Genomic DNA, 13,154 nt, shown 5'->3' on the forward strand with positions numbered 1-13,154 from the left:
CAGAAGAATATTAGACTTCACCTTGGAGATCCTCTACCTGCTGACGGGAGAGGTGAACGCTTCTACATTTCTATCATCTTTATTGTAGTATTTACCAAGTCATCGGGAAGGGAAATCCATAATGGGGAGTAATAGGAAGAGTCCAGTGTCCTGTATAAGAGCTTCTAAGTGACCAGCAGATACCATTAAGATCAGCCACCAATATAGTCAGTTCTGTATCATGTAACCAATGTACTGATAGTAATGTTATAGGAGTAATGAGAATGGAAAGTAGGCAGGTTGTAACCAGGAGGAGAGGACTGGGGGCAAGAGGATCAGAGGCTGGGGTGTAGTCTGGAGGGGGGGAGGAGGAGGAGAGGGTCAGGAACAAGAGGATCAGAGGCCGAAGTGTAGTCTGGAGGGAGGAGGAAAGGGTCAGGACCAAGAGGATCAGGGGCTGGAGTGTAGTCTCGGGGATTGGCAGAGAGTGGAGTCCTTGGTGTAGTCGTTAGAGAGTTTTATCAATGAAGACAAGATAGTAGGAAGAATATATCATTAAGGCTATTAGGTCTCCAGGAGGATGTGGTGATGGAGTTCTTCCACAATGTGAGGGTAGCAGTGGTATTTCCTAGTTTGCAGTGTAATGAAGGCAGTTTGGGTGGACGGGGGCAGATTGTAATCCTCTAGAAAGGGGGATGTGACGTCACTTATTATTGTGTACATGATGATATTTCTCAGTGTCTCTCCATACACAGGATTACACAATAGTGAAGAAGACATCGGGGGACGGTGTGACTCCCATCATCCATCTCCAGGAGTCAGGAGGATGGAGCAGGAGTCATTTCCCCATCACAGAGCCTCCCTCCCCGATACATGAGCAGAAGATCCTAGAGCTCACCAACAAGATGATGGAGCTGCTGACAGGAGAGGTGATGCTGCGGGGGATGGGGGACATTATACAGTAACAGGAGGGGTCTGGGTGATGACTGGATATTGTGTTGTCAGGTTCCTATAAGGTGTCAGGATGTGGCTGTCTATTTCTCCATGGAGGAGTGGGAGTATATAGGAGGACACCAGGATCTGTATGAGGACGTCATGATTGAGGATCACCAGACCCTTACATCACAAGGTAAGGAGAATTATTTATGGCTGCAATAAAAGTAAACCTTTTGAAATTTCGGACCAAGCCATTTCTTCTGCTAATCTGTTTCATCGCAGCGTAAGAAGAGACGGGTATTTACTGTTCTCTTATTCGGGCTGCTGCCCTTTTTGTTTTTTGGGGTTTCATTTTTCCATCTTTACTTTCACAAAATTAGACCTTTTTTATTTTTCAGTGACCTAGCTACATAAGGGTTTGTTTTATGTGGGATGAGTTGTATTTTTCAGTGGTACCATTGAATTTACCATATAATATATTTGAAAACTTTAGAAAATGTCTAAATTGGATGAAATGGACAAAAACTCATTTGTGCCATTTTGTGGGGGTGTCACTATGGTGTTCATGTTGCAGTAAAATTGACATGTTATCTTTATTCTGTGGCTCAGTACGACTACGGCCATACCAGATTTATATAGACGGCGACATTTAAATGGCTGATGGTTGCGTTCAGAATTCTCTCCGATCGTGGTGGGGTATCGCTGCCATGTGTGGCACAGGCTCTGCTCCCGATTTATACGAAATATAATGTACATGTGTGGCAGATGTCGCTAATGGGCTAGAGGGGTTGTCCCAGGACTCGCTGTTTAGCTGCAGGAAGCAGACAGCTCTGTATGTTGCACAGTGGGCCCAGTTCGTACTGCAAGACCGAATCCTATTAAAATGAACTCAGCCTGCAGTACTAGCTCAGACCACTGCTCAATATATGGAGCTGTCTGCTTCCTGCAGCAAAAAAGCTGGCGCAAAACCTCTTTAAGGCCAGAATTTCTAAAGGGTTAATTATGAAATACAGTTATAGTGAACATTTTTGACCTCCTTGATTGTACAGTATAAATAAGCCAAAATCTTATGAAATAAGTGGAGATGTACAAACTTTGTATCATTAGAAAAATTTTAAGAGCGTGTCCAAATATAGTCAATGAAAATGTTTCCCATCACCATACATGAGAAATAAAGACTAAACCTACTTTATGACACAAACGGAGCTAAAAACCCTTTTCCTACAGTGATGACAGCCTCAAACCTTTTGCAGGGTACATTTTCCCAATAGCAGATTTTAGCTCTCCCTATTGATATCAGGAATCAATGTTGTCAGTTGTCCATTCTTCACCCTTGTGCACTTTTGGTTGTTCACTTTGCATTGTTGTTCTGTTGAAGGACCCATTTTGTAGTTTGCTTACACTTGGGGACATATTGAACTCTAAAATGTTTTGATAATCATCTGATATAATTTTTCCTGCACCTTGTTCAAGACCTCTAATCCCAGAGGCAGCAAAGCAACCCCACAATGTTATGGAACCTCCAATATGTCTGACTATAGGCAAGTGCATAACTCTTTATACTCTTCATGGCCCAAACAGTGGATGGTGGACCCACTGTACCACAAACTGATTTGGCTTGGAGCTACTCCTGGTAACAACTGTAATCTCCTGGTATTCACCTTTTAACCCTGCCAATCAGGATCTGATCTTTACTGCAAACCATTAACCTAAAGAGCCCCGTGTGGGGCGTAGAGTGTTAAGGTAGTAAAAACGCAGTCTTAAGCTCTCGCTCACGACCTGAAGGTTGCGGGTTAAATTCCCGCTTGGTTCAGGTAGACTCAGCCTTCGAGGTCAGTAAAATTAGTACCCAGCTTGCTGGGGGGAAGGAGGGGGGGATAAAGGATGGCTGGTGAAGGCAATGGCAAACCAGCCCGCAAACATAGTCTGCCAAGAAGACATCACAATGCACATGGGGACTTTACCTTTGCCATTAACCTAAACGTAGTGCCTGCTAGTTAAATGTCTTAATTACATTTTCGAGATTGTTGAGTTTCCAGCAGGCCAGCTAAGGATAGGTGATAGAAAAGCTCGGTACCCTATGAGGACATGGTGCCACAGCCAGCCACCATAACAGTGCCTACTCCTATGCCCCTCTCTTCTTAGGACCAGACTGTACATAGAAATATTTTAGATAATAACCCTTCCAGTCTCCCTGAAATGTTTTTAACATCCAGCATTCGGTTCACCTCAAATTCTACTTTGGGAGATGCAGATATGGGTGAAAGAACTGAGGGCCTAAAAAAATTTTAAATTATTAAAGGCTTCAAGAAGGAAACATGGAAGCAGTTGGGAATACACCGGGAGGGAGGTAGATGCAGCTTGTAGGTTACCGGATTCAGATGTGTCAATGCTGGAAATGAGCCCGGATGGCAATTTCAAGCTGATGATCCTGGAAAAACCACACCTGGACCCCAGGAGAGAAGCAAGGGGGGGGGGGGGGAGATGTCCACTATCTGTTAGTCCCAGGCAGCTATTCAGATGAAGCAAAATGCTAAGACTTTCAGACTTACTGACAGTTTCTAAGAAAGTCCTGGTGTGTGACTATGGCTGCTGGTACTTTTGGCGGCTGGGGCAATGGGTATACTTGCTTGTGGATGATGACCATAATCCGTGAAGAAGGGTGAAACTCCTGCAGATTAATTGGTTGGCGGGAATGTTATTTAAGAACTCTACACACAGTAGAAATGTAACCTAGTCATCTTGTCGGGAGGACACAAAATGTTGCAAGTAGATTCCTAGTGTCTGGTTCACCCATTCCACTTGCTCATTGGATTGTGGGTGATATGCAAAGGAAAAGTCCAACTTGATGCTAAGCAACCCACACAGTGCCCTCCAGAAGTGAAAGGTCAATTGCACACATGGATCCAAAATCATGTGTTGAGGAAATCTGTGAAGGCAGAAAACATGCTGTAGAAACAAGTGAACCAACCACGCAATGAATGGTAGAGCCAGTAGAGGAACAAAATGCACCATCTTTGATTGTTTGTCTATGACAACCTAAATCACCAAACAATTGGAAAAGTTAGGCAGGTCTGTGACAAAGTCCATAACAATATGTTGCCAAGGGGTCTCTGAGACAGGCAATGGCAACAGGAGTCCAGTGGGATGCTAGTGAGAGGGTTTGTTTTTGGAACAAGTCTAATAGGCAGACACAAAGTCCAGTATGCCCTTGAGCGCGGATGGCCACCATTAATAGCGAGAGATGAAGTCAACAGTCTTCTTTACTCCAGGATGACCAGCCATTGTGGAACTATGTCCCCAGGACAGGATGCAATGATGCCTGGCAGAGAGAAAGTCCTCCTGCATGCTATGTCCCTCAAGCATAGAGGGGTCACAGAGATGATATGAGCAAGTTCAGTAACATGCTGTGGCTTTTTGCAGTCCATGATAGCAATTGCCCGGGAGAGGGCATCCACCGTGATGTTTTTATTAGCAGGCCAGAAGTGCAAACCGTAATCAAATTGGGCTAAGAATGCAGACCACCGAGTTTGGTGGGAAATTAGACGTTAAGTATACTGCATATGCATTAAATTCTTGTGATCGCTATATACATTGACTGCATGATTGGCAGCCTCGAGCAGATGCTGCCATTTCTGAGTTACCAATTTGATCACCAGGAGCTCCCTGTCACCCATGTAGCATTACTCTGTAGAGAAAATGTCTTTTGAAAAGAAACCACAGGTTTAGATTTTTACCGCTGGGACTCTTGCTATGGATAGAATGGTTCTGGCTCCAGTAGAGGAGGAATCAACCTCCCAATGTGAAAAGATGTTGCAAAAATGTGGCTGATGGAGTACAGCAGCTGGAGTAAAAGCCTGTTTAAGCTTTTCAAAGACTCCTCTGCTTCAGGAGACCACTCTCTGGCATTCACACTCTTCCTAATGAGCACAAAAATTGGCTCAGTGAGAGTAGAGAAATGTGGTATAAAGTGGCAATAGTAATTTGCAAAACCTAAGAAGTGCTTGATCACCTTCAAACCCTGCGGTCTTGGCTAGCCAAGGACTGCAGATGACTTCTTAGGATCCATCTGGAGCCCAGCATCTCATATGATATCCTAGGAAAAGCAGACTGGATCGATCAAAGACACATTTCTCTAATTTGGCATACAGTCCATTAATTCAAAGGCGTTGTAGTACCATCCTCACTTGTATACTTATACTCCTGCATTATTGCTCATCTAAGAGATCTTGAAAGCTATCATTCCCCGATTCCTGGAAGACTGTCAAAGAGATTGTAGTGCCCATCATAAGTGTTGAGAGTAGAGATGAGCGAACCTACTCGTTTCGAGTAATTACTCGATCGAGCACCGCGATTTTCGAGTACTTCAGTACTCGGGTGAAAAGATTCGGGGGGGGGCGGGGGGAGGCGTGGCGGCGCGGGGGGTAGCAGCGGGGAATAGGGAGGAGCTCTCTCTCACACCCTCTCCTCCCCCCCCCCCCCCCACTCCCCGCTGCAACCCCCCACTCACCCATGGCGCCCCCCGAATCTTTTCGCCCGAGTACGGAAGTACTCAAATTGCGGTACTCGGGCGAAAAAGGGGCGTGTCCGAGTAGGTTTGCTCATCTCTAGTTGAGAGCAATCTTCTATTCATCATCCTCTTGGATGAAGCAAGCGTGATGGCAACATAAACGGTGCTATTTCAAAGAAGGTTTTCCTTTTATTTCTTCCACAAATGGTTACTTCCTCTTGGATGCTGATCAGGGTATAAGCTTACTTTGGCTCCCCAGATTGTGTCAAACATTTACGTAATTAAATGCAGAGGATACTTCTTAATGGTAACTGCTTAAGGCCATTGTAATCAATCCAGGAGCATAAAGATCCATCCTTCTTCATAAAGAATGCCACTCCTGCTGGTGATGACCACTTTTGAATGAAGCTTCATTCCAGGTTCTCCCTATGTAGGCTGACACAGCTCCTATCTCAGGAAGAAACCGTGAATAGACGCCACTTAGGTCCCCTGCAGACGGGCGGAAGTTTCGCGGCAGGATTTTTGCCCGTGGCCACTGCCATAGGATTGCATTAGACAATGCAGATGGCCGCAAATTGTCCACGTGAAAACACGTGGAAAACAAATCACAGCATGTTCTATTTCTGTGCCGTCTCGCAGAGGCCTGCATAGAAATGTCACTCCCGGCGTGCCGGCTCCGCTCTGCCGGAGCCGCGGGAGCAGGTGAGAGCCGCACTGGTCCCTGCAGGGGCGCATGTCGGGTCCTGCTGCAAGAATTCTCACAGGGGAGCAGACCTGGCCGTCTGCAGGTGGCCTTAGGGAGAGATGTGCCAGGAAGAAGGTCAATTTGGTAATCATGTGGTCTTTGTTGTGGTATCTTCTTAGCCTCTTGTTTGCTAAAGCCTTAGTAAGCAGCATACAGAGCTGGCAGACTGACACCGCTCTTGTGATAGCGGGACCTTTTGGATAGTAGAGACTGAAGCCAAGCAATATGACAGTACATACCCGAACAAGAAATCTGTCCTGCACCCTAATCAATCACAGGAGAATGAAGGTGGAGCCAGGGAAGACTGAAAAGTAGGCGATGCATAGATTTTGGCAAGATAGTGATATCTTCTCAGTATGAAGGATACCCACTTGCAGAGTTGGAGGTGTGGTAATGTACTGAACCACATCAGGTTCTCTATTGACTCAAGCAATGGCCCACTGAGTAAAACAGTTGGTATATTGTATCAGGTTACAACTGCCTAGTGTAGGAAGTTGACCACAGATCCAGAGTCAAGGTAAGCCTGTTCAGTAAACAGGACCTTTACTGCACTGGATTTTCTGTTTAGCTGAACAGATTGGGACATAGTGTCTTTTCCCATCGCAGTATAGACAGAGCTCTCCAGCACATCTGGTGTTCCTCTGGGACTAGTCTCATCCTTCTTGACTGGCAAGGGCTCTCAAATAACCAGAAATTTGTTACAGAAACATACGATCCTGGTGTATACACTGTCGTGAAACTTCTTTGGCCAGTTCCTCTTGCTCAGCCGATGGGGCATCAGTGGGGTCCATGGCCTAAGAAAAACTGTTAGAACAGGAGGTATGGACTCAGGAACAGGAGGTATGCCACTAACTGATTTGGCTTGGGGCTACTACTAAAAACTGTACCTGTGTATACCTGGTATTTATCCTTTTAACCCCAACTGTGATATGGCCTTCGCTATAGGCAATTATCCCAAAAGTAGTCTTGGTGTTGTGGCAGCTAACAGAAACTAGTCAGGATTGCCGTAGCTCCGTACCGAAGGAGCAGGCAGATGTGGTTGTGATACAAAGTTGAGGGACATGGCAATGGCTTCAACTGCTGGCAAAGAGATGGAGGATGCTGTTGTCCATGACCAGCTGCCACAAGCTTCATTTTGTGGTCTATAAGTATAATATTGGTGTGCATTGTCGCATTTAGTTTTATCTCTCTATAGAACGTTTTCCCAGAAGGATTGCGAATTGTCTACATAACTTTTGGCAATGGTCAATCACTTTTTTTGCTTTTTCTTTCAGTATTGAGGTACTCCTTGGCCATCACCCATAGTGCTCTATTTCATTCAATATGTGGTGTATAGTATAGGTTGAAACCATCACTCCAGATGTTTCCAGCTCAGCCTAAAGTTCTCTGGATATTGGAAATGGTTTCTTTCACACATTTCAAATCAACTTGACTGTTCTTGACTGTTTCACAAGTAGCAAACTTCTTGATAACATTTGGAACTATTGAAGCCAGGATGCCAAGGTCTTTGAGGATAATCTTGTACCCTTTAGACCCGTTATGCTTGGTAATAGCATTTTTGGTTGACTCAGTCAGCAGAAGAATCTAATTTGCAATCAGTTGCAGGTTAGTTTTATTTGGTCACCATTAATCGCGTCCTAGTGTTTTCTATTTTGTATCCTTTTTTATTTTTTTATTTTATTTTATTCTTTTTGTTTTATGCTTTCCTGTATCAAACATCTGATATTCTGTGTATTGAAGGCGTGTCAATAAACATTATTTTAGGAGATATTTTACATGGTGTACTTTATGTTCAGGGGTACAAGCTGTAAGAGCAATTGCCTAGTATATATTTTAGGGCTGCTGCACATTATATGGACTGCACTGGCGTACATATAGGGGGTGCTGGGGGTGCGGTTGCGACGCGACCCGGCCCCTGAGCCCCTGGGGGCCCACGGGGCTTACTTTCCGACACTGACTGACTGCACTTACTTTCACTATGGTCTCTGCGCAGGTTTGCAGCCTCTCCTGCACATCGGCGTTACCACCCAGGACCTCCGCTCAGACCCCTCCCCCATCTGGTTCTCCAGCACAGAGATCATCAGAGGGGAGGAGTCTGAGCGGAGGTCCTGGGAGGAAGCACCGATGTGCAGGAGAGGCTGCCTGCCTGCGCAGAGACCATAGTGAAAGTAAGTGCAGTCAGTGAGAGGGAACGTCCTCGGTATGATTAAGAGAGGGGAGGGGTGTTCTGTGTGTGATGGGGAGTGGGGGTGAGTGAGGGGTGTTCTGTGTGTGATGGTGAGTGGGGGAAACGAGGGGTGTTCTGTGTGATGGGGAGTGGGGGGGGGGACGAGGGGGGTTCTGTGTGATGGGGAGTGGGGGTGAGTGAGGGGGGTTCTGTGTGATGGGGAGTGGGGGTGAGTGAGGGGGGTTCTGTGTGATGGGGAGTGGGGGTGAGTGAGGGGGGTTCTGTGTGATGGGGAGTGGGGGTGAGTGAGGGGGGTTCTGTGTGATGGGGAGTGGGGGTGAGTGAGGGGGGTTCTGTGTGATGGGGAGTGGGGGGACGAGGGGTGTTCTGTGTGATGGGGAGTGGGGGTGAGTGAGGGGGGTTCTGTGTGATGGGGAGTGGGGGTGAGTGAGGGGGGTTCTGTGTGATGGGGAGTGGGGGTGAGTGAGGGGGGTTCTGTGTGATGGGGAGTGGGGGTGAGTGAGGGGGGTTCTGTGTGATGGGGAGTGGGGGTGAGTGAGGGGGGTTCTGTGTGATGGGGAGTGGGGGGACGAGGGGTGTTCTGTGTGATGGGGAGTGGGGGTGAGTGAGGGGGGTTCTGTGTGATGGGGAGTGGGGGTGAGTGAGGGGGGTTCTGCGAGTCGGCACCTGACTTCACTATTAGAGGTATGCTAGAACCGAGCCGCTGTATTGGTGACTAAGGGCTCAATGCCACAGCCGTAAGCCTACAACACTGTGGGGGACAACCAGCATCTCACACATTTCCCAGCCATGCACGCTGCTGACAGGGACCACATATGGCCTTGTGTGGCACTGCACATGCACAGGGGGATTCTTTTTTTAATTCCCCACTCTGTTTAGATTGACAATGCGTATGGAAACAATGTAATGTGTATGGGCAGCGTATCATACAAGTGTACAGGGCTCACATTGCGTGGTACGCAGAGAAAGAGAGCATGCTGGGATTACCACGTGTGCATAATACGTGGTGAAAACCTGGTCGTGGACATGAGCCCTAACATGTTATAAAAGTTAGCTCATGCTGTCTCCAATGTATGTGTGCCTGTATTATGTATGTGTATATATCATTATTTTTTTCTTTCTTGGGGAAGCAAAGCATGCCTTGAGGCTTGTGTTCTGGATGTTTTAAAAATCTAAAACCCCTGATTACTAATGATCCATTGATGGGTCATTAAAAAAAAACAGTAATGTAGCTAAAAGGGATATACAAGGAGTAGCTGTGAAAAGGAGTGGTGGGTGGACGGGTCTGGAAGGGGGCCCCAAGCTAAACTTTTGCACCCGGGCCCATGAGCCTCTAGCTACGCCCCTGATGGACTGCATGTGTGTGTACTGCCTGTTATACAAAACTTTATAAAGCTGGAATCAGACATACAGTTTTGTGATGGTTTCTTATGTAATTTTACTGCAATGTTTTGAGCCAAACCTAGAAGTAGGTTCTAAAGAGATGGGAGATATAAAGGAAGGATTTCTACTTCCTACTGGATCCACTTGTGGCTTTGGTTCAAACTACAACCAAAAAACTGCATGTGTGTTTCTAGTCTAAAAGGAGGGTTATACATTTTGTTTTTGTGCTTTGAAATAAAATTACAAAATTTAATTTTTAATCCCTACAGAAAATCCCAGTAAGAGCTCGGAGGGAAACATCATGTTATCAGTAAGTTGTAAAGTAGAAGATGAAGATATCCCGCAGCAATCTTCAGGAGAAAACCTTATTACCCTTAATGTACATCCAGGACTTCAGAGTACAGATCTATCATCTAAACCTTCTAATCATGAGGAACCTTCTCCCGACCAATCACAGATTGTGGGTCGGAAAAGAGACAAAAAGTTTCAGTGTAGTGAATCTAAAAAAACGTTTACAAAAAGCTCAGGTCTTTGTACAGAGAGTAGAATTCGCACAAGGGAGAAGTCGTATGCCAGTTCAGAATTTGGGAAATGTTTTTCCTGTAAGTCAAGCCTTAATCAACATGAAAGAATTCACATAGGAGAGACACCGTTTTCATGTTTATTGTGTGGGAAATGTTTCACAGAAAAATCAAAACTTGTTCCACATGAGAGAAGTCACACAGGAGAGAGACCATATTCATGTTCTGATTGTAAGAAATGTTTTACCAAAAAATCAAATCTTGTCATACATGAGAGAAATCACAGAGGAGAGAAGCCATTTTCTTGTTCAGAATGTGGGAAATATTTTGGAAGCAAGCAGAAACTTGTTCTACATAAGCGAATTCACACAGGGGAAAAGCCGTTTAGGTGTTTCGAATGTGGTAAATGTTTTACAAATAAATCAGATCTCATCAAACATGAGAGAACTCACACAGGGGAGAGGCCGTATTCATGTTTAGAGTGTGGCCGATGCTTTAAAGTTAAATCAAATCTTGTCATACATGAGAGAATTCACACAGGGGAGAAGCCGTTTACATGTTCAGAATGTGGTAAGTGTTTTACAAATAAATCCGATCTTGTTAAACATAAGAGAATTCACACAGGAGAGAAGCCGTATTCATGTACATTTTGTGGGAAATGTTTTAGAGATAAATCGGGTCATGTTAGACATGAAAGAAGTCATGCAGGAGAGAAGTTTTTTTGATGTTTTGTACGTGGAAATTGTATTACAATAAAATTAATTCTGAAAGCCATCAGAGAATTCACATTGAGGAGAAACCATATTCTCATTAGGAATTTGGAAAATGCTATAAGAGCAAACAAAACAACTGAAGAAGTTCTTCAAATTAAGGCCAAATTCTCACGGATGTATTTGCACGCACAATATTTCAGTGGCTTCGTTCACGTGTGTATTTTTCCCCAGTCGTCTCCACGACAGCACCACTTGAGATTGCCTCCTCCTGATAGGACAGGAACACACTGAGAGGTTAAAAGCTCTCCCCCTTCCCCACTTTCCTCAGTGTCTTCCTCTCCTGCCATGAGGCAGGATCTCTGAGAGGGGCTGGTGGAGAAGCCAGCCGGAAGCCTACTCACGAGCGGATCGGAGGGCAGTGGGTCAGCCTGTCCTCCCAGCCAGACGACTCCCGGGACACTACATGGGGTGGTAGCCCCCGGGCCAGGTTCCTCCCGCGGCGGCCCATGGGGGCTACAAAGCGGGAGCCTCGGTCCTCCTCCTCGAGTATAAACCGAGTGCGGCGCTCCAGGAAGCCCTTTGGGGGCGGGGTGCCGCGTCACGTGTCCAGCACGATGACGTCATCGCACTCGCGTCAGGAGGCGCACGGAGGGGGCTTGGCGCAGGAGCGCCAAAATTCAAAAAAAGGAACCTGAGAGAAGCTACAGGTCGCAGGGTGGCTGCAGCACTGGTATACTGATGAGTGCTCCAGCACCAGAGACAGCTGAAACCTCAGCCACAGTGGCTGTAAGTAGCCAGTGCGGCAAAAAAACAATGCAAAATCCAATGTACTGTATGTGGAGAATTGCATGTGTACCCGCACAAAATGCTCTCTTTTGTCAGGGGGATAAAAAAGACGTGTCGTTATCCTCTCCCCCCCCCCCCCCCCCCAGAACAAAGCTCAAAAAATGCGTGGAGCGCGGGACAAGACTGCCAGCTACGTACCAGAGGCCTCTATGCAAGGCATGCGTAGCTAGGCTAGTCAAAGAGGAATCGGGGGGATTCATGGAGGACGTTAGGAAGCTGGTGAAGGAGGAGGCTCGATCAGCTCTAACGTCGCAGATAGCGCCGCCAGCAGGGGCTAAGCACCAGAAAAAGGCGTATATTCCCAAGGAGCCTTCCGACTCTGAGAGTTCAATCGGGTCAGAACAAGAGGAACAGGCGCCCGAGGAGTCCTCAGATGATGAGGATTACAAAAAATACCTATTCCACCAGGACGACTTAACAGAACTGATTAAGTCGGTCAGGGCTACGCTAAAAATGGAAGAGTCCAGAGAACCACGCACCCTGCAGGATGAGATATTCGGGGGACTGGGGAGAGGCGTAGGCATACCTTTCCTGTCCACAAAAATATTACTAGAATAATCCAAAAAGAGTGGAAGAAACCCGACGCAGGTTCCTTCTCCGCTAGAGGGGTAAAAAGAAGGTACCCATTTGAGGAGGAAATGTGCGCAAGCTGGGAGGAGGTACCCAAGGTAGATATCCCAGTGGCCAAAGTAGCTAGGAGGATGACCCTGCCCTTCGAGGACGCTGCACAACTAAAGGATCTAATGGATCGCAAAGCTGAGGGCCTCCTAAAGAAATCGTGGGAGGCAGCGGCGAACATACTCAGACCAGGGATCGCAGCCACTTGCGTGGCGCGGACTCTGGGGGTATGGCTGGAACAGCTGGAGCTGCATTTAACAAATTAGACGCCAAGGGAACAGATCTTAAACTCTCTCCCTATCCTGCGGATGGCAACAAACTTCCTAGCAGACGCAGCAGCCGAGACAGTCAAACTCTCGGCTAAAGCTACAGCCCGGTCTAACTCGGCCAGAAGGGTGTTATGGCTGAAGTTGTAGTCGGGTGACCTAGCCTCTAAAAACAAACTATGCGCCCTCCCGTTCTATGGCCAGTTTCTGTTCGGACCAGACTTAGACAAAATCCTGGAGAAGGCGGCCGACAGAAAGAGGGGATTCCCGGAAGAAAAACAACAGAGAGGGAAGACCTTCTTCTGGGCCCCAGCGCAACAGCCCGAGACCTACCGAGGCAAGGGCAAGACGGACCGCTGGAGTTACCCCAATGGGGGCAGAGGAAGGAATTTCCTCTTTAACCCCCACCAGGAGGATCCAAAGCAGAGACCCTGACACCATCCCAGTGG

General features: G+C 46.7%; 1 protein-coding gene across 1 annotated transcript; it reads left to right on the forward strand.

Moving 5' to 3' along the window:
* The first annotated feature begins 496 nt into the window (after positions 1–496).
* LOC136578548 (zinc finger protein OZF-like) lies at positions 497–11,050 on the forward strand. Its single transcript, XM_066578686.1, has 2 exons — positions 497–1,108; positions 10,011–11,050. The coding sequence occupies exons 1-2, from the start codon at positions 1,024–1,026 to the stop codon at positions 10,985–10,987; spliced, it is 1,062 nt and encodes a 353-aa protein (XP_066434783.1). The 5' UTR covers positions 497–1,023; the 3' UTR covers positions 10,988–11,050.
* Positions 11,051–13,154: the final 2,104 nt, after the last annotated feature.

This window comes from Eleutherodactylus coqui, chromosome 9 (assembly GCF_035609145.1).
Source record: "Eleutherodactylus coqui strain aEleCoq1 chromosome 9, aEleCoq1.hap1, whole genome shotgun sequence".
Taxonomy (NCBI): domain Eukaryota; kingdom Metazoa; phylum Chordata; class Amphibia; order Anura; family Eleutherodactylidae; genus Eleutherodactylus; species Eleutherodactylus coqui.

Coding starts and splice junctions, on each gene's coding strand:
- LOC136578548 (XM_066578686.1), top strand. CDS start 1,024: ATGGAGGAGTGGGAGTATATAGGAGGACACCAGGATCTGTATGAGGAC. Junction 1,109..10,010: donor CCAGACCCTTACATCACAAG/GTAAGGAGAATT, acceptor TAATCCCTACAG/AAAATCCCAGTAAGAGCTCG.